General features: G+C 45.0%; 1 protein-coding gene across 1 annotated transcript; it reads right to left on the bottom strand.

The window, feature by feature from the left end:
- Nucleotides 1–4,999: 4,999 nt before the first annotated feature.
- On the bottom strand, nucleotides 5,000–20,509 carry ADSL (adenylosuccinate lyase). Its single transcript, XM_052639796.1, has 13 exons — nucleotides 20,304–20,509; nucleotides 17,067–17,270; nucleotides 15,378–15,422; nucleotides 14,803–14,882; nucleotides 11,875–12,046; nucleotides 11,614–11,660; nucleotides 10,709–10,799; nucleotides 10,284–10,353; nucleotides 9,992–10,139; nucleotides 8,575–8,665; nucleotides 7,675–7,764; nucleotides 7,107–7,283; nucleotides 5,000–5,227 (listed from the first exon to the last, which is right to left on the bottom strand). The coding sequence occupies exons 1-13, from the start codon at nucleotides 20,472–20,474 to the stop codon at nucleotides 5,141–5,143; spliced, it is 1,473 nt and encodes a 490-aa protein (XP_052495756.1). The 5' UTR covers nucleotides 20,475–20,509; the 3' UTR covers nucleotides 5,000–5,140.
- Between the last annotated feature and the right edge of the window lie 1,086 nt (nucleotides 20,510–21,595).

Genomic DNA, 21,595 nt, shown 5'->3' with positions numbered 1-21,595 from the left:
TGGACAGAGGAGCCTGGTGGGCTGCAGTCCGTGGGGTCACAAAGAGTCGGACACGACTGAAGTGACAGCACACACACACATTCAGAAACAGCCGAATTTTGTGTCTTTATCTCTAATAATCATTCCAGTATTTTTCATCTTTTTCCTTTTGGTTGGACCATGTGACTTGTGGGATCTTAGTTCCCCAACCAGGGATTGAACCTGGACCCTTAGCAGTGAGAGGGCAGAGTCCTAACTTATGGACCACTAGGGAATTATGAATTTCAGTATTTTTGAAATGTATCATGACTAAATATAATTTCTGCTCCAGATAGAGTCCTGGAACAAAAGAAGGTTATTAGATAAAAATTAAGGACTTTAATATATCAAAATTGGTTAATAACTGTAAAATGGTACATATGATATTAATAATAAGGGAAACCAATCAGTATATATGGAAACTTTCTCTATTTTATATGCAGTTTTCCTGTAAATCTAAAACTTTTCTAAAATTTAAATAAAAGCTGCATTCAAAAAAAAATGCACAGAAGCAAAAAGACAATATAAAACACCTAGGAATAAGTCTGATTAAGGAGGTGAAAGACCTGTTCTTGCAAAACTATGACGCTGCTGAAAGAAATGGAGGATGAAACAAACAGATGGAAGGATATACCATGTTCATGGATTGGAAGAATATTGTTAAAATGGTCATACTTACCCAAGGGAATTTACAGATTCAATGCAATCCCTATCAAAATATCAGTGACATTTTCCACAGAACTAGAACAATTTGCATGGAAACACAAAACATCCCAAATAGCCAAAACAATCCTAGGAAAGAACTAAACTGGAGGTATCATACTGCCTAATTTCAAATGATACTGCACAGCTACGGTCATCAGGACAGAATAGTACTGACACAAAACCAGAGCCGTAGGCCAATGGACAGAACAGAGAGCCCGGAAATGGTCCACGCATATGGACAATTAATCTGCAACAAAGGAGGCAAGAATACAAATGGGGAAAAGCTGGCCTCTTCAATAGTGTTGGGAAAACGGGCTAGCTACATGCGAAAGAATGTTCACTGTTATGGGGAACATAAATTGGGGCAGTCACTATAGGAAACAGTATGGAGTTTCCTCAAAAAATTAACAATAGAACTACCATATGATCTAGCAATTCCACTCCTAATTAGAAAAGATATATGCACCCCTATGCTCATCGCAGTATTGTGTATAATAGCCCAAATATGGAAGCAACCCGAGAGCCCATCAATAGGTGGGTAATGACGATGTGGTAAAGACACACTGGGATATTACTCAGAATGAAATCTTGCCATTTGCAACAACATGGATGGATTTGGAGATTACTATACTGAGTGAAGTCAGTCAGCAGACAAATATTGTAGGGTTTCACTTATATTTGGAATCTAAAAACAAAAGAACATAATAATAGAAACAGAGTCACCGAGAATAATCAGGTGGTTGCCAGGAGGGAGGGGGGTAAGGAGAAGTTAAGAGGTACAAACTTCCAGCTGCAAAATAAGTGAGTCATGGGTATGAAATGTACAGTGTGAGGAATATAGTTAATAAATGTGTAATATCTTTTATGGTGATAAATCGTAACTAGACATTGTGGCGATCACTTTGAAATGCATAAAAATATTACGTCAATGTTGATCAACAGGAATTAACATAGTGTTGTAGGACAATTGTATTTCAAAAACAAACTCATAGGAAAAACATCAGACTTTTGGTTACCAGATGTAAGCAGTGGGAGCAAGGAGAACTGGTTGAAGGCAGTCAAAAGGTACAAACGTCTTTGGACTTCCCTGGTGGTCCAGTGGTTAAGACTGCACTTCCCCCGCATGGGGCACAGGTCCAACCCCTGGTCTGGGAAGTTCTACATGCCAACCAGTTTGCCCCTGCCACCCCAAAATGTATAAACTTCCACTTATAAAGAAGACCGAGGGGTATATTGGAGAAGGAAATGGCAACCCACTCATGTTCTTGCCTGGAGAATCTCAGGGATGGGGTCGCACAGTTGGACACGACTGAAGCGATTTAGCAGCGGCAGCAGCGGCAGCAGCAGCAGCAGGGGTATATTATACAACATGATAAATATAAACAACACTGTTTATGTGTGCACTTAGTCGTGTCTGACTCTTTGTAACCCCACAGACTGTGGCCCACCAGGCTCCTCTGTCCGTGGGATTTCCCAGGCAAGAATACTGGAGTGGGTTGCCATTTTCTTCTACAGGTGATCTTTCTGAACCAGGAATCAAAAATGAGTTTACTTCGTCTCCTGCACTAGCAGGTGAATTCTTTACCACTGCACCACCTGGGAGGCCATAATTAACACTGCTGTATGTTACATATGAAAGTTGTTAGGAGAGTAAATCCCAAGTGTTCTCACTAGAAAAATATTTTTAATTAAAAAAATTTATGTTTACTAAGCTTATTGTGAGGTCATTATGCTGTACACCTTAAAATTATACAGAGCTGTATGTCAATTATACCTCAATGAAATTGGAAGAAAATCCCCTTAAACTCATTGTCCAAGAAACCACACTATTTCTTTATGTAGCATTCTAGTCTTTTTTAAAAACTTTTTACTATTCATTTTTGATGTTGACACGTCCTCCATTCTCTGGTTGGTTCAAGTTTACGATGCACTCACCCCTGGTAGGCAGACCAAACCAACAGCAGCATCGTCTCAGCCTGTTCCTCAACTAACCATCAAGAGGAAGGTTGGCAAGCTCTCCTGGGCTTGGAAAGGAAAATGACATTCTCAGAGTACTTTCTTCACGTCAGACCCTGGGTTTACATCACTATTCTGGAGGCATCTAACCTCTGTGCTTCCATTGCAGGACACCAGGCTCTCCTGGCTGTCATATAATTTACCATCAGCCAGGGAAAGAGGAGAAGGAAATGGCAACCCACTCCAGTATTCTTGCCTGGAGAATCCCATGGATGGAGGAGCTTGGTGGGCTACAGTACACGGGTCGCAGAGTTGGACACGACTGAGCGACTTCACTTTCACTTCAGGGAAAGAGGGCGGTGACTGCCCAGGTGTCTGACTGCAGCTGGCCTCATAACCTGTCCAGACCCTAATTTCTGGTGGTTCAGATCCTGGGGTTTCTTGCATAAGTGGTTAACTGAATTCAATCTAATCTTCAAGATGCCATGTTCTCTCCTCAGCCAACCTGCCACCCACCCAAATGTCTTTAATAAAAATGTTAAAATAAGAAATTGCACTTGAGAATATCACAAGTATATAAAAATAAAACCAAAAGAGAATGAAAAAAAGGAAATCCACCCACTCCAACAGCCCAGAAAGGAAAACCAGCCAAACAACAGATCACTAGCAATCAGAATTGTCAGAACAAGACTGGCATTCTATTTCCTTATTTGCTATGAGGAAATTTAACTAAAACCCATGGTGTCCAATATCCCCCCCTCCCCCGTGTGTGGTATGTACTAGAAGCTCTCAGATTACAGATGCTCTGATAGTACCTGCTTCCTCTCTGGCAGCCCGTATTGGAGAAGAAGTCGATGGTGTGTCTGAACAGCACTCTGATTATTCACTTGGGTCACAGACCTAGTAGTTTCAAACATCCCTCCCAGACTCTCACAAGAGAGGACTAACAGAGAAATCAAATTGTGTCTGGAAGAACTGAAATGCCACATGGCTCCAGGTGGTCCATGCCTGCCAGTCACCCTGAACTGTACTTTAGATTTGACTTGAAGGATCACGTCTTGCTCTTCTTCCCAATAGGTCGAGCTCTTCACCTTGGGCTGCCTTTGATTTGATACACCTGGGGAGGATTCAGCCGCTCCACCCTCACAACACCCCCACTCCTGATCACTAGGTGACCTGAGGGGGAAGAGCGGGGAGAAGCACTAACTCAGAGCAGTTCCAAAGTCTGGGCCCAAACCTGCTTTAGACTCTCAACCATAGGTATGGACGGGTCTCAACTGGGTCTCTCTTCCTCATGACAATATTTGAAGCAATGGCAAGTTTTCTCTTACAAGGTCTGAGCCTTAACACTGCTTCACCACTCATATGTTCCTTGGAGGCTGGATCCCATGTTTATCTCTGTTCCTCAGATGGGGTGTCTGACACTGAACACAATGCCATGAGCCCGGAACATGGAGACTAATGGCCTCGCCCGACACCACTACCATCAACATACCCTAACACTCTGATCTCACTGGCAACCACTTCTGGTTCATATTGAGTTGAAGGTTAACTTGCTTACATTTACCTTAATTTTTTCCTTCTTCATTTTGGCCACAGCATATTAATCTATTTTCTTTGGGTGACATCTTAATTATCTTACCAAATAAATGCCTACCACTGTCCTACTTTTGTGTCATCTGCAAACCTGAGAAATAAGCTTTCTTCCTTTTCATCTCTGCTGGAAAAATATGCAGAATGAGGCAGGGCCCAGGACAGAAGCCTGTGGCATAACAACAGTGCTTTCCTTCCAGGGGGGTGATCGTCCACTCTCTCTCACCTCTGACAGCAGCTGGTTCAGCCAGCTGTCAGGACCAGAGACCGTCAAATGCTTCGATGAGATCAGTACACCCAGTAAGCATCTCCTTGACAGATAGCCCTACCCAAAGAGCAAATGAAGCTGGGCACGACTCCAGCTGAGTCAGCGTGAAGACCACATCAGTTTCTTTGACAATTCATCGCAGCTCTAAATTTCATTACTTATTCTCATCAAATACAACTGAAATGTAGGTAGGGGGCCATAATGAATCACTGAATCCAGATTATTTTCCAAGGCCCAGATAAAACTCACTTTCAGAAGAGAGGACCAAGAATTTGTTCACCATCTTGCAATCAAGTGAACATGTAAAAAGGATGAGACTAGTTGGAAAATGTGCCTTGAAAGAGCAGAGTGCAAGCTATGAGCTACATTTATTATACAAACTTGTGTAGCTGTGAAAAACAGTCCAACTACAATGCAGTTTATTTCTGCATTGCAAATGTGAGAAATATGAAAGCACCATGGAAAGAAAGAAAGTGCTGTATTAATTTATGGTAACAGTTCCTGAAATAAAATATGGCACTAGAGTAATAGTTTTTATGACTCGGCAATAAAAGTTAACAGAGCCAACAATGGTTTTTGTTTAATAATTCTCTTCCGACTCTACAGACATAATTCTGCCTTCACCTTCATCACACTTTCATATGGTTTTAACAGGGGACACACCTCCTCTTCTAAGAATCTCTGTACCTGTCAAAGAGGAAAGCAAATGCAAGACAGAAGAAAACGTTAAAATTTGAGAAATCTGAGAATCCTTTTTTCAATGTCACTTCATAACACAGAGACTTACTTGGACAAACTTTTATGCCACCGCTGAACTTCTATTTTTCTCAACTCCCTGCAGAAATCGCTCCCTAAACACAGGCAGTTTGCCCCAGCAGGCTGCTGCTCACCCCGCCCCTCCGCCCAAACCAGCCAGCTGTATCCTTTCAGTTGGTCTCACCATTCTCCACCCATTACCAAAGCTAAAACCATCATGCTCCTTCCTTCCTCCCCCTTCAACCAGCTTCCAAGTGACTAACTTACCTTAACAGCCCTCGGACCTGTGCCCTGTGTGCACCTATCTACCCCAGCCTCGGCTCAAAGCCCTCGTCACCAGCTGCTCACCTGCTGCAGCAGCCTCCTTATTGGTCTTCTCACCTCCAGTGTAAGTCCTTCAAATCCAGCACATCAGAGTGTCTCAGATATAAATGATAGGTTCCCATCCGTCTTCTACATTAATCCTAGCTACTCTGGGGGCACCTGACTATCTGGCAACTCTCTCCCATGTTGGACATCCATGCATCTGTCGTCTCTTCACCTCCTGGTGTTCCCTACAAGTAACTCCTACTTGTCCTTAAGATTCAGCTCAGATATCATGTCTTCTGAGAAGTCTTTTCCAACTTCTACTACCCTAGGGTTGTCTCTTTTGTGATCCTAAAAAAGGTGTGCTTCCCTCAATTCTTGCATGAACTTGGTATCACACTGATCTATTTACAAGCCTTTACCGTTAAGTTTTGAGTTCCCTGAAGATAAGCATTATCTATTCATCTTTAAAGCACCAGAATTAAATACAGCACCCAAACACAATCTGAGCACCTAGTCTGCACTCAATAAATATTTTTGTATTAGCCCTTGTAATCTTCAAAAGGCCATGAGGAAAAGTGACAAATGTTTGCTGAATACTTACTGTGCACCAAGCTAGGCCTTTCAGTCTATCCCATCGGCCAGTAAAAGCAGGAAGTCAAGACTGAACCTGGAGCTGCTACTGTGCTGTGCTTAGTTGCTCAGTCGTGTCCAACTCTTTGTGACCCCATGGACTGTAGCCTGGCAGGCTCCTCTGTCCATGGGGATTTTCCAGGCAAGAATATTGGAGTGGGTTTGTATGCCCTCCTCCAGGGGATCTTCCCAACCCAGGGATGGAACCCAGGTCTCCCGCATTGCAAGTGGATTTTTTACTGTCTGAGCCACCAGGGAAGCCCAAGAATACTGGAGTGGGTAGCCTCTCCCTTCTCCAAGGGAACTTCCTGACCCAGGAATCCAACTGGGGTCTCCTGCATTGTAGGTGAAGTCTTCACCAACTGAGTTACCCAGGAAGCCTGAACCCAGAGCTACCTGACAGTAAAACCCAATCTTTGTCCATTACACCACAGGCTCCAGACCAAAGCAGAATTCAGAGAAATCCTCAGGGAGAAATGAACTTAAGGCATTCTCAAAATAACCAAATTTTTAAGTTTTAGATTGCCCTGTGGCTCAGCTGGTAAAGAATCGCCTGCAATGCAGGAGACCTGGGTTCAACCCCTGGGTTGGGAAGATCCCCTGGAGAAGGGAAAGGCTACCCCCTCCAGTATTTTGGCCTGGAGAACTCCATGGACTGTTTTGTCCATGGGGTTGCAAAGAATCGGACATAAATGAGCGACTTTCACTTTAAGTTTTAGGCAGCAACCTGCCCTGAATTCTAACTAGCCCCATTCTCATCATACCTCCTATGAAGCAGAAACAGATTGTACTCCAGGCTCTGCAGCCCAGTGGTGTAAACAGAGCGTGTTTGGGCAGGACTGCAGCCCCATGGAAACGTTCTGATGCTTACCTGCTGGGATGCACGGCCGGTGAAAGAAGAAGGATCCAGCAAATGGTCCAACTGGGAGTGGATTGGACTGAAGTAGGCATCAGCCTGGATGCGTTCGATGAGGTCATTGTCACCCCCTTCCTGCTTGACCACGGCAGCTGCCTGCTGCGAGAGCACTCTGATTTTCTCATGGCAGTCCTGGGAAGACAGGAGGCACTGGGGTCTCACTAACAGCAGGCGTTTGAACGTCAATGCTGTTTATGGCTGGTGCTACAAAGGCCTCTTCTAAAGCTTCATGAACCATCTGCTCTTATGTCCTGCCCAGTTCCTGGCATTTCCCATGGAAACTGAGACCTAATTTCTTCACTGAAAGCAGACTTTTTCTACAAGTGATTGAGCAAGTCAATTTTTAATTAACTGATTTCACCACCATCACCCTCCAAAGATAAGCCTGTTCTACGACAGTCTGTTGTCACTGTTCTGCACCAATACCATGACTGAACGGAAGGACAGAAACACCTTCATCCACCCTTCTTCAGGGAGGAGAGCAGTACTTTCAATTTATGCAGGAGCACAAGGGGCTACACACCTGGCGGTTACCCCCGGCTTTCACCATGGCCATAATGATGTTCTCTGTGGCCATGAAAGGCAGCTCCTGCCGGATGCGCCGCTCAATTACCTGGAAGAGTGAAGCGCCAAGAAGGATGCCTCAGGTTACAAAGTCATACGCACAGTAAGACGTAAACTACGACCAAAATCACGCACAGTGGGGACGTGTTCCCCCATGTCCACAAAGAAAGAGGGTAGAAGAATTTGTCTTATTCTATACTGTATTTTTTAAAGTGAAAGTGAAGTCGCTCAGTCGTGTCCGACTCTTTGCGATCCCACTGTAGTCTACTAGGCTTCCCTGTCCATGGGATTTTCCAGGCAAGAATACCGGAGTAGATTGCCATTTCCTTCTCCAGGGGATCTTCCTGGCCCAGGGATCGAACCCAGGTCTCCTGCGTTGCAGGCAGACGCTTTACCCTCTGAGCCACTAGGGAAGTCTTCTCATACTCCAGAGTATTATTTTGATTTTAAAAAGGGATACTGACTTCATCAGAAAAATTCCTCAAACCTCGTTTGCTCCAGTTCGGGGCCTGACTTCAGGAGCTGAGTACAGAATGGAAACAAACCCATCCGCCTCAGGTACCTACAAACGGGCCAGTGGAACAGTCTACCCCGCCAGCCACAGCAGAGCTGATGACTCAGGCTGGCAGACAGTTTTCAGCCAATTCAAAGTACTGCTTCCTCCCTGGTCTATAAACTGGTCTGCGAACTCCACAGACTTGTTCCCGAGAGCTTGTGTCACAACGTGGAGAGTAAGCTCTGGCTGGGAAGCGCTCCTCCAACACGTTCACTCCAGAGCACAAGGTCCCACTCTCTGCCACCCCCTCCACCCCCTCTCCAACCCCTCCTGAATGCTGTGCTTTTCAGAGAGGCCTCTTACTTTGGGGTATACCACCAATCCTTCAGAAATGTTCTGCAACGTATTCAGTACAGTATCTGCAGTGAGAAACGCCTCCGCCAAACAGATACGTCTAGAAAAACAAACAGCCAATTCAGTTATCGCTTAAAACAAATAACGATTTCCGTGAAACGCAGGGTGTGTCTCAAGGAGCTGCCCTACTGACGTCTCATGCCAGATGTGCCTCTTGGACAATTCCCTTCAACAGCCTCAATATCCTGATGACCCTTGAATCTACCACCTCCTGCCCAGACCACCTGCCTAGGCGGCAGGCCATACACCTATTTGGGGAGTTCCACCCGGCTCATCGGTAGGTTCCGCAAGCCCAGGACCTAATGCAGATGCTTCTCCACTGCCTCCTGCTCTGCTCCTCACCCTACTCCTCCTCTCCTGTAGCTCCTGCCTCAGGAAAGGGCACCAGCACCCCATCACCATCTAAACCCCCACTCCAGCCAACTGCCCAGGCCAGTCCCCGTGACATCAATTTAGATCCACATCCTCTCCAGTCACACTGGCACCATGCCAGCATGGGCGTGGGTTTTTAAAGCAGTCTCCTAACTTGTTCTGACCAGCATCCTGTCTTATAACCGATTCTCCAAACTGTTGCAGGGTGTTTTAGTGGGCACAGCTGACTAGGTCACAGTTTGCTAAAATACAGCCGATGGCTGACTTCCAAATGAGTTCATATGTTTTATTTCCATAAATCCTGGATTATGAACACAATCCAGAGAGTTGGCTTTAACTACGGATCATTTCCTCTCAAGAAATTCCAGCAGAATACAAGCAAATGAGAGTGAATCTGCTTTCAAATAAGTATATACATAAAGTAGAGAGTCACGTGCATGCTGGTACCTTATTAGTAACTACTAATTACTCCTGAACCATCTTGGACCTAATCAAGGGTCACTGTGCCAAGATACCACAGCTGACACCACCTGCCATCAGAACAACATCTACCCTTGTTTTCAGGGCCCAGAAGGCCCTTCATAAACCGGCTACTTTCCACGAGCATTCCCACCTCATTTCTTGCCACGGACTTCATCCTCCAGGGCTACCTGACTCCAGTAACTAACTCTCCAAACCGTTCTTTCTCCTGCCTTTGTGCTTTATACGTGCTTCCAAGTTCGTTTCACATGATAAATGCCTAGATTTCTTCAGTCTACGGCATTGCCTCCTTGTGAAGCTTCCCTCGACTCCTCCCAACCCCCGCCTTTGCCCCCGCAAGGATACCCTGCACATATTCTAACACGCATCACACTGTACCATGTTCCTGCCTCCCTGTTAAGACTCCAGGCTCCTACAGACAAGGAGGGAACACAGGGATGCCCTGTGGTCCTGTTGCTCCCAGGCCCTCTGTGCCCTCCGACAACTTGCTGTGCGTGCTGCCCCTTTCACTGACCGGTTGGCACTGTCATCGAGTGTGCGTTCAAACCACTGCACAGATGCCGTCTGCAAGGGGTCCAAGACGAGGGTCATCAGGTGCCGGGCCAGGCTGCAGCACCGCTCTGAGCGCATAGGGTTCCGCTTGTATGGCATTGCACTTGAGCCTGCCCGTGTAAAGGACAAGAAGCAAAGGCAGGAAGACCTCAGGGGACAGTGCGAGGCCGAGCAGGCTGCTGGCTGAACTGCTCACATGTGCCCACAAACCCGCTGCATCTCGCGGTGTTCCCAGGTCTCCACACGACACTCACCGATCTGCTGTTTTTCAAAGGGCTCCTCCATCTCCTTGAGGTTTGCCAGGAGTCGTATGTCCGTACAAATCTGAGGGAAGCGGGGGCGCAAGTGTCACGCACATCATCAGTACTTGGGGGTTCCAGGCAGGGGCTAGACTGAAGCAGGAGGTGAGCTCTTCAGGTGCTGCCACCGAGCTGACCGTCAGCGTGGGGATGTTCTGGTGAAACACCGCTTAAGATATCACGAGCAGACCACGGCAAGATGAACTTACGGAGAATGCTGGAACCAATCCTTTCTCACACACCTTCACTTAAGAGGCTCCCCTGACAGACCCAAATTACTAACAGTGCTATCTGACACCTCTTGAGAGCACGATGAAGTCGGAGCCTGAGGCTGGGGGGTCAGTCTGTTGTGCCGACTACCCACCGCTGCCTCCACTTACCTTGTGCACCGATGCCCCCAAGCTAGCCAGCACAGAGAGCACCTCAATATCTACTTTTCGTGTATAGGTCTGCCCTGTGATGATAAAAGCCCTAGAAATAAATAGAAAAGAGCTTTAAGTGAAAATAATTCAAAATATAACTGTGTCAGACAAGTGAGCCAACGCAGATCCTAAGCAAAGGCTTGGTCTCACTGAGGTATTAAGTTGCACTCAGTCCAGGACTGCACTGATTAGTGGCTCCAGGAAGAAACTGCACTTCCCACCCCACTTTTTACTAAACCCAAGCAGCCACCCTGACCCAAGGAGGAAACATTCCAGCAAGCCTCTGTTCTGCTGCAGCCCAGTGAAGTGCCTGAAACAAGGAGCCAACGTGGGGGGTCGGGGGGGTGAGGGGTGAGGGACGACTTCCCTTGTGGTCCACTGGCTAAGACTCTGTGCTCCCAATCCAGGGGGCCAGGTTGGATCCCTGGTCAGGGAACCAGATCCCACATACCACAATTAAGAGTTCACATGACTCAAGTAAGACCCATTGCAGCCAAATAAATAAAGAAATATTTTACATAAAAACAACAACAAAAACAAGGAACCACAGGGGAGCCTGGGGGCCCCTGAAGCAAAAAGACAGACTGAGACCAACCTGTCAAAGGCCTTTAGTAAAAACAAAACCAAAACAACACAGGTAAGGCTATTCTCCTGAACTCACAACTAAACAGCTCCTTTTTTTCTGGAAAATTATAAGGAATATAATAGAATCCAGGAAAGAAAACCACACCAGAGATAGAAGGAAATGGGTGGAAAGACACAGAAAAGGAAAAAAAAAAAAAAAGAACAGCTAAGGCCAAATCTGGAGGGATATTGCCTTTTATTACCTAACAGGGAGGCAGACACTTTCCCCACTCACCTACCTCTTGAATCCTGCCTTTTCTGTCACCATCTTGTCAAGCTGTTCTACCTTGGGAAGAGAAGACATCCCCATAGAAATCCAGGCATGTCTAGTATGAAAACATCTTGACACGTCATCCTGCTCAGGTTTATGCCTTCAATACCTTTCCAGTTGAGACTGTACCCACCCCAAGATCCATCGCTCCCACCATCCTGGGGGTCAGCTTTGTTTCTGGTGCTCCCACTGTTGGGTCTGTCTCACCCAGGTCACTCTCTAAGCACACCTTTTGGTCATCTCCCTCGAAGAGCTGCAGGAAGCTGGCCTGGGTGCCAGTGGTACCCTTCACGCCTCGGAAGCGCAGCTCATCCCGGACACGCTTCAGGTTCTGGAGATCCATGCACAGATCCTGAATCCAGAGACAGCAACGTTTCCCAACTGTGGTCAGCTGAGCAGGCCTGAACACAACCCAAGGAGAACACACAGAAGTCTCAAACCAATGACTTGTTTCATAAAACCTTCGTTGCTTCTTCTAATAATCACTGTTACCCCTGGGAAGGGAAAGAATTAAAGTGAAGACATACAAGAGCTAAAAAACTTAAGCAAATACTAGTTAAGCAGATTCAGTGTCATTTATAAATATTCAAAGGTTATAAAACTAAAGGGCCACTAGCATAGCTCTTGCTTCATCATCAAGAGGCACTATAAGGGCAGAGACAATGTCTGCTTTGTTTGTCCCTAGATCTTGGCAAGAAATACACACATAACAAACACTTGCCAAGCATCTAATGTATTGCTGGTATTGGAAATACAACAAAGAACAGAACAGACCAAGTCCCTGTCTAGTGGAGCTCATACTGTAGTGTAAAAAAGTAAACAAGATAACCGCTCATTTAAAAAATGCTATCAGAAAGTAAAACGAGGACACTGGAGACTGTGGCTCTAGACCGGCAGGAAAGAAAGGACTTTGGAAAGAGTCGAGACTGGATGAAGACCGAGCTGAGCCCCCGAGAACAGCCTGGAAACACGCACAATCAGACGACTCTAACTGAACGGCTAATGGCTTTGTCTTCAGTCTAAATCAAAGCCAGCCCACAGCAGGTCTGTTTATAACATAAAATGCGATTATGAATAAACTATAGTAAAGCCTGAGTTCTAACAGATTACCTAGCCTTCTCTATTAGGCGAATGATGCTGACAGCTGGCAACAGGAAGGTAGCCCACTAAGAATGTTCAAAGCAGACACACAGTCCCAAATTAATCTTTAGGTAGTTTTCCTTAAATAGATTATTGGTATAATAAAGAAAAGAAATTTGCATGGACCTATTCACAGCAGCCTTACACATAACAGCAACAGAGTGGAAACAATCCAAATGTCCAGCAGATAAACAGATAAAAGGTGAACAGACAGAAGGTAGCATATCCATATAATGGTATGTTTTTTGGCTGTAAAAGACATTAAGTAATGACACATGCTACAGCATGGATGAACACTGGAAACGCTCTGTTAAGTGAAATGAAGCCAGTCACAAGGAGATGAGTACTACATGATTCTACTTGATTGAAGTGTTCAAGAGACAAATCCACAAACAGAAAACAGATTTGTGGTTGCCAGGAGGGAGGGAATGGGGAGATGGGAGGGACTGCTAAAGGGTCTTTTGAGGGCGGGGTGATGGAAATATTCTGAAATTACACACTGGTAATGACTGCATAAACTCACTAAATATATAAAAATTGGGTGAATTTTATGGTATATCAGTCGTATCTCAATAAAGCTGTTTCTTTTTAATTGCAGGTACTGATCCATTTTGAGTTGAGATCTATGCATCAATACCATTTTCTGAATTCCTAACACCTGCTAACTGCGGCAACAGACACCTCTCATTCCGCCATCCCTAAAGGAATACTGGAATGGCTGTATTCCCTGAACACTCTCTAGCAGATGCCGAAGAAGAGTCACAACACAGGTGATGCCAGGTGTGGAGGGAGAAAGCACAGAGGGCAACCTTTGTCATGGCTCAGCCACACACACGGAGCAGCAACCCCCTCACATGAACAAATTCTTCTGGTTTCTGCAACCAATAATGTAGGCCCTAATTTTAAGGAAGATTAAATTAAACTCAATAGGCTTTCCTAAGTTACAGGAGATGATATCCTTGTTGCCATAGCAATACCTACCCCATCAAAACATAAGGCAGATGCCAATACACCATGACTCAAATATCATCACTTGAAACCTGCCACTAGCAATCCAAAAATGACATCATTGGCTTTAAAAAAGGGTTTTACTTGGTAATCATAAAAATGCTTGCACATTAAAAAAAAAAGCCAAAGTAGTCAGTATTTACATCTTGGTGCACCTTCCAATCTTTGTACAGTTTACATGCTGTCTTTTCCCCACATTGACCTACATGCATCCCCATGTCTTACTAATCTAACAAGCATCATTTTCCTGGCTGTGTATTATTTTAACCTATGTATATACCACAGTCTTATTTAATTATTCTCTTATTCTTGGACATTTATAGATTGTTTCCAAGGCTACCATCATAAATAATATTATAACAATGATCTTTGTACATACAGCTTTTTCCATAATTTGGATTACTTGCATTAAATACTCAAGAATGGAATCACTGAATCAAGAACACTTTCTTGAGAGGCAGAGTGGAAACACAGGGGCACAAGGCTGGGAGAGCCCCTCTCCTTCCCACTCACACCACAGGAAGGTACCCACCTAAACTCTGGTCCTTCATAGTTACCCCAACGAGCTGTTTGTTATCCTGACCTGGAGAACCACCTGGGTTGATTCTACCAACCAGCACTGATTCCTGGAGTGGGAAAGGAAGGATCAGGCCCTGTGACCTAAATAGGATCTGCTTTCCAACTTCCTCCCTATCACTAAAAGATTTCCCTGTAGGCAAAGGGGATATCAGAAGTGTTAGAGTATTAACAGCAACAACAAAAAGAGAATACTTTCTGAATACGTATCTGTATACATAGTTTTCAGTGAAACGAACCATTCGATTTACTCTCTCAGCAGTACAGCTTTTAAGGTAGGTATCAGGTTCATTCCTCATAGGCATGCCAAGTGCTTATATTTTGAGTTTTCCTAACCTCAAGGTTACCATGGAGAAGGGAGAACTGAAAGAATAAATGGAAGCTGGATGCCCATAAATAAGCCCAATTCCCAAGAGGTAACCCTCTCACTTACTGGAAATGTGTGAAACCTAAGGTGGGGAGATCGGCTCGTTCCTTGGCAAAGTCGGCAAGCCGAGAGATCACCCTGGCAAGCTGCAAGGAAGACGGTGTGGGAGAAAGAGTGAATTCAGGCTGAGCACTGCATAAACAGGAACTGAACTTGGAGACAAATTCATCTACAATTACACTTCAGCTCACAGAAGGCAGAGGCCACATTTTTTCACCTTTGTATCTTAAAGTATCAAACAACGTTCAAAAACTGAGCTGACTACCTAAAATGCCACAAATTATTTCTGCATAGTTTTAACACCACTGGCACGCTCATGAAGAAAAACAGACAAAATCATAATCTGACCCACACATTCCAGCAACATGCTGCTGGTTACACTTCCCTCACTTTAAAAGCACTAACTCATACAGTGTTTTAACTCAAGAAGAGACAATTAGTTCTAGAGATCAGATCTAGGATCATTCATCTGAGTACACAATAACTTATTTAGATCTATTCTGTGCTGATTTATTCAAGGTGGTACCCATCTCCTGTCACAGGGAATCTTAGGACTGGCAGGAAATTTGTCAACTTCTTACCTTTGGCAAAAGCAGGTCAAATGCATTTCTGAGAATAATCAGGTCCTGCAAAGAAAAATGCAGTCATCTTACATTAATCAGCTTTGCCCAAACGTTATGACCTAACACTTTACGGCCGTCACATCTGGGTTTCTTAACTAGTTGCCTATCTTACTTTCAGCAATACACTGTGCAAGTCAGAAGCTGCTAACAGAACTCTTCTGATTACTGCCTTAAAAGCCTACCAACTGAGAGAGCAGTACTGCTAGGATCTATAAGTACAAAGCCTTTATACTTATAACGCCCTATTTATGGGGTATCTAACTTAACTGGAAAATGATAAGGGGCAGCCCTGTCATGAATATGACAAAGATGTCCAGGTCAACAGGGTTTCTATCTTCCTGGACAATAGCATCTGAGTTTCTGAGAAGACTCCACAGGGCACATTCCATTAGTTTCTGCTCCCTTTTCTTTCCATGTCTGTCATTGCTAACAACAAAAGAGGCATGAACTAAAGGATCTAGGTTTAGGAAATTTAACGCTGTTCTTGGGGGAGTGAGATGATGTAAGTGTTGCAAGCAACTCCAACACATGCTTGAGACGGTAACTGTTGAGCCCAGCTACACGCTGGATGCTTTAAAAAAGCATACTCCAAGTTAGAGGACTGCTCTTCTCTCATTATCTGACTAATTATACACAGATGCCTTTAATTACGTACCACTTTAGACAAAAAAAAGTTATGTGGGGGCAACTTAAAAACTACTGGCTTCTTTCTGAACTGGAAGTGTATCTGGAAACTAACTTCTAGTCCCCCAGGTACACTGTGACTAGGGCAGAGGTTTGGAGTCATTGTGCCTAGGTCTGTATCCTTTCCAGGATGGGCAAGTTCTTCAGCCTCTTTAAGTTTCCTCATCTGTGGAGGTGGGGATTATAAAGCCAGAGCCAAAGACTTTATATTCTGAATCCATTTACATGAAATTTCCAGAAAAGACACAACTATAGACACAAAAGGCAGGTCTCAGCAGTTGTCTGGGACTGGAAGCAGGAGTGGGGACTGATGGCAAACAAGCAAGATAGGCCGTCTTGGGATGAGGGGCGTGTTCTAAAACTAGCGTGTGGTGAGGCTGAATGTTGCATAAATTTATTAAAGCTCACTGAACTATCCATGTAAAATGGGTGAATTTATGGTATTAAATTATACCTTAATAAAGTTATTTAAAAATGGAAACAACAGCATCTATTATGCCTGTTGTGATGAAAAAATGAATACATATGAAGTGCTCACCTAGTAAACTCTTAGGCAAATGCCTGCTTGTTACTTTTTCATGTTTGACTATGAGACACTTTTGCTAGTTAAAGGATTTAAGAATTATAATGTAATTACCTTTTCTTTTCAGAAGTCACAGCGAAGAGTTATAAAGGACTTTGGAAAGAAAATCCCTTTGGAAAAGTACTTTGGCCACTAAAATGCTAAGCTCTCAAGCTATGTCCAGTATACTGATGTATATAGGCAGTATCTGTACATCATTTTATGGAGGTCATTAGGGGTTTACAGTTTAGACTGGAAGGATACCAAAAGCAGAAACTTCCTGAGCACTGAGATCCTAAGACCTACGGAGACACTTCCAAAAATGGACAAAATCTATTAAAATGTATAAATGCATTATAAAGCCTGAGTCCTAGTGGACACAGAACAGCATGGGCTCCTACTGTATTGTCTCCCACATAGCAGGAGGTGGCGCCAAGATGGATAATGCCAGCAGCTTTGGGGCAGCAGTGGGCAAACGTGTGCACGTGGGCCATCACATCATGTCGTAACTGCTTCTCCTCTTCAGCTGCCATCTTGAAGTCGATGTTGTCCAGGTTAGATTTCATCTCCTGGATTTGTTCCTCTGTGACAGGCAAACCCAGTGTCTGCAGAACAGGCAAAATAAAATGAAATAACTTCTTATGTCACATCATTTGATGGGAATGACAGTAAAAAACAACACTGATTCATGTTAGTGTTTATGCCCTACCTTCCAATTCTTAAACTAAAATTTGGGGCAGTTAAACTAAAAGGACATGGGGAGGAAGAGACAACTATCTTTTTAAAAATTTTGGCTGCGCTGGGCCTTCGTTGTGGCATGTGGGCCCTTTTTGAGGGCACGGGCTCAGTAGTTGCAGTGCTTAAGCTTAGTTGCCCTGCTGCCTGTGGGATCTTACCTCCCTGACCAGGGATTGAACCTGCATCTCCTGCATTGGAAGGTGGATTCTTACCCACTGGACCACCACGGAAGTCCCCAGGAAGCTTTCTAAATGAATCATGGCAAGTTATATTCTAAGTAAACTCCAATATACACAACAATGTAGTCCTGATTTCTATTCCTTCTGCCCCAACATCTCTGCTTACTCCCTCACAGGTTCTGGTCTCTGGGCTCAAATACCATCTCCTCAGAGAGGCTTTCCTGACATCAATATGAAACACCCTTCTTCGGTGTCACTCGCTATCCCTTTAACCTGGTTTTATTTAGAGCACTTACTGCCATATGACATTTTTACACATCTTTTAGCCTGTCTCTCCTCTCTAGAATGTATAGACTCCCTGAAAGGAGAGCTTTGTGGTATTTATTGCTTAGGCTCTTTAGTGCTCGGCTCTTAAGTGCCCAGAGTGTGGGATCCCGGCCACAGCTTTATATCTTATCTAGATGGATTTAGTCAGAGAAACCGAAATTAGCAACGCTGTTAGTAGCTCTGCCAACAAATTATGTGCAGCGAATTCAGTGCAACTGAAAGCAATTCCAGGAGATATTAATGAGAAAATAAACACATCAACATCTTACATTCATCCATCACTGAATAAAATCAGGCTGACAAAAAACAGCTGGCAGCCCACCGGCAGCTCAGAACCCTGGAGCCAAGTGCTAAATATGTACACTGGTGAATTTCACCCAAACCTCACTTCAAAGTCCCAAGGCCTGGTCCTGAGAAGGAGCTCACATCTTAAGACCTATCTAGTCAGATGTGGCTATTTACATTTAAACTAGTAAAAATTCAGTTCCTTAGTCACACTACATCTTGCCAAGCTGCCTTGGATCTTTGAGCGAAGACATCGTAGGGCTCCTCCCAAAACAGAACAGCAGGGGGCAGTGTGGTCAAACTGCTTCCTCCCCAAGCAACGCATCCTCAAAATCCAAGGCGGACGAATTTTCGGCACTTGCCCTAGTTTCTCATTCCTCGTTTTTTTTTTTTTTTTTTTTTTCAAACTATTAAATTATTATGTACTTCATGCTGTTCATTTTGACACCCTAGCTAATAGATAATGCAGACTCAGGAGATATCAAAATTGGATGCATTTCAGGCAATGTGTAGACTGGGCAGAGGAAAGGATACATACTGACTCTACATTTCAATTCCAGCCTGAAGTTCTTACAAGCTATGCTGACTGGCACCAGCCTCATCTACACGGAATACCAAGTAAAACAGAAAACAGAGTAGATGCTGCTGCTGCTGCTGCTAAGTCGCTTCAGTCCTGTCTGACTCTGTGCGACCCCATAGGTAACAAACCACAATACTCTTCATGTCCTGATCTACTATTATTGTTATCCGAGCTCTGTTTATGAAATCTGTGCCTTCATTTTATCCTCTGTAAAACAGGAATCACATGCTTATAAAGAACTGTTTTGAGAATTAGTAAATTAATTTTTAAGGTCTTCAAACTGCTGAGCACACATAGCAGGCACTGTAGAAATGTCTGCTAGCATTAAAACAATTTTTTTTTATTGGAGTATAGTTGCTTTAAAAGAATGTGTTAGTTTCAGGTGAAAAGCAAAATCAATCAGTTATCATATATCCATCCACTTTTTTAGATTCTTTTCCTATATAAGCCATTACAGAGTATTGTGTCTGCTAGTGTCATGTACTACTTTATTTCTTGAGCAAGGTGATAGGAAGGGTGTAAAATTTAGGAAGAAAGTTTCCTGTTTGGGGACCCTATACCTTGGTCCTAGGTAGGTACTCAGATTGTTTCTGAGGTTACTAAATGTCATTTCGGAGAGGACTGTCATCTTGCTTGTGTGGCATTTTCCTCGGAAACCTTATAGCTCTCTGGATCACTCTCATGCTTCCTTCAGCGCTTCTGTGAAGATCCTTCTGGGGCTATTTCTGAAACCGCTCGGCAGAATACCTCTACATGAAGCTCTCAGAACCCTAACTCGCATCTAATAACCCCCTACCCTGATTCTCTCTCCCCAGAGACAAAAAAAGGCAGTCTAGTGAAGAGGAAACAATGGCCCAGGAAATGTGTATTTTGCAGTGACAGGTCTCTTGACTACACAGAGGCATGTGGAGGGCGAGGTGGCTGGGCGTTCAGTTAGGCTTTGCATGGTCACGGGTTCACACCGGGTTCCTTTATTTATAGGAGAGTGCTAACTCGCTTCAGTCATTTCCGACTCTTGGCGACTCCATGGACTGTACAGCCCGCTAGGCTCCTCTCTCCATCGGATTCTCTAGGCAAGAATACTGGAGTGGGTTGTCATAATGGTTAGAAGCAAATATCTCACTGGCACATCATCGAGGCTTGGTCTTCTCTCCTATAACGTGGGAAACCGCGCCCTAGTTTGCAAAGTCTTTCTGGGTTAACCGGGTAAAGATGTGTACAGAAGCGAGCACAACCGCACAGAAGGAGCACTCGGCGGTGCACTCCTACAGGAACCGCCAAGACTTACTCCCGGAAACGGTAACTGCATTTCTCGCCGCCCACCGTCCATCTCCAACCCTCCACCATTAAAACGTGTGAGATAACAGGTGGCGACTGCTGGGCCTCCTGCCCTGGCCTTCCTGGGGCCGTTCCTCCGGAAAGGGAACACCTGGCCGAAAATAGTGGGGCAGCTGCCTGGGGAGGCTCAGCCCGCGCACCAAGTCCCAGCCTGGCACGTGCAGGGCAGGGCCCGCCTCCAGGTGCGTTACCTGCTCGGCCTCCGCCAGCCATAGCCAGAGCTGCCGCCAGGTCCGGAATTTGTACTTGTCGCTAAACAGGAAGCACATCTCCGGGCTGGCATAACGGGAAGCAAGCGGCGAGCGATAGCTATCGTACCCACAGGCCGCCTCCCGCCCGCCACAGTCGCCCCCTGCGGCCATCCCGGACTCCGGTCCCCGCCGGAGCTGACAGGGTCAGCGAGGGCGGAAGCGGAAGTCTGTGGGCGGGACTTCCTCCACTTGGTTCCACCCCTGGGGTTTCCGGGAGACCAGAGCCTTCAGGGCTGCTGGGTTTAGGCTCTTCGCTGCTGAGGGTTAAAGCGTTTCTCTTCGTTTTACGAGAAACGTGGTCAGTGCTTCACAAGTTACCTCCGCAGCTCTGCGTTTCAGTTTTCTCATCCGAAAAAAGGTACATTAAGACCCGCCTTTAGGATTGCTCTGAGGACATCAAATTGATGTCCAAGACATTTGGAAAGCACTGTTTTTTGCTATTATTTTTGTCTCCCCTCCCGTACTCCTACCGCCTGCCGGACCCCCAGCACGGTTCTGAGACAAGTGCAAGACAGGGGAAATCGGCATTGAGTTCTCCGCCCTGGGACACGTCTTTCCCACTACATCTTACTCAAGGTCCAGGTCAGAAAATGTCACCGATGAACCCACTCTTCCCTCTGGTTGGCCGCTAATAATAAAACCACTAATGTTTATGGTGGTCTCACCGGTGGCTCAGACGGTAAAGAATCTGCTTGCGATGCAGGAGACCTGGGTTCGATCCCTTGGTGGGGAAGATCCCCTGAAAAAGGGAATGGCTACCCCAGTCCAGTATTCTTGCCTGGAGAATTCCATGGACAGAGGGAGCCTGGTGGGCTACAGTCCATGGGGTCGCAAAGAGTCCGAGGGTACTGAGGGACTAACACTTCACTTTCACTAGGTATCAGGCACTGTCCTGAGTGCTTTACACAAGTAATCTCATTAAATCCATGTGAGGGTCCTGAATTGTTCAGGTATTGTTAAATAATACAATACACCACTCTCCAGTGCGGCGTAAGTGCTCAATAAATGCCTGCCATTATTCTGATCCCCATTTTTCAGGTGACAAAGTGAAGGCATGGGGAGATTGACCGTCTTGAGATAGCTCATGTGGCTCCAGGCTCTCAGTTCTTACCAGATTCAAATGCATTCTTCCCTTTGTGCTACAGGAGCAGCTACTATATTGCTTTGAAATTACCTTTTTTGGAGTGTCTCACTATAAGGGGATGTCCATTTTGAAGTCTCAGCTTGTTGGT

Source organism: Budorcas taxicolor, chromosome 5 (assembly GCF_023091745.1).
Source record: "Budorcas taxicolor isolate Tak-1 chromosome 5, Takin1.1, whole genome shotgun sequence".
NCBI lineage: Eukaryota > Metazoa > Chordata > Mammalia > Artiodactyla > Bovidae > Budorcas > Budorcas taxicolor.
The sequence above is the reverse complement of the archived record's forward strand: the minus strand, read 5'-3'. Positions and strand labels throughout refer to the sequence as shown.

Bases quoted from the DNA above. Each gene is read 5' to 3' on its own strand.
- ADSL (XM_052639796.1), bottom strand. From the start codon at position 20,474: ATGGCCGCAGGGGGCGACTGTGGCGGGCGGGAGGCGGCCTGTGGGTAC. The intron at 11,661-11,874 runs GTGTGCTTAGAG...TCTCTTCCCAAG, and splicing joins TCGAGGGAGATGACCAAAAG to GTAGAACAGCTTGACAAGAT. The intron at 10,354-10,708 runs GTAAGTGGAGGC...CGCTTCCCTCAG, and splicing joins TGGGGGCATCGGTGCACAAG to ATTTGTACGGACATACGACT.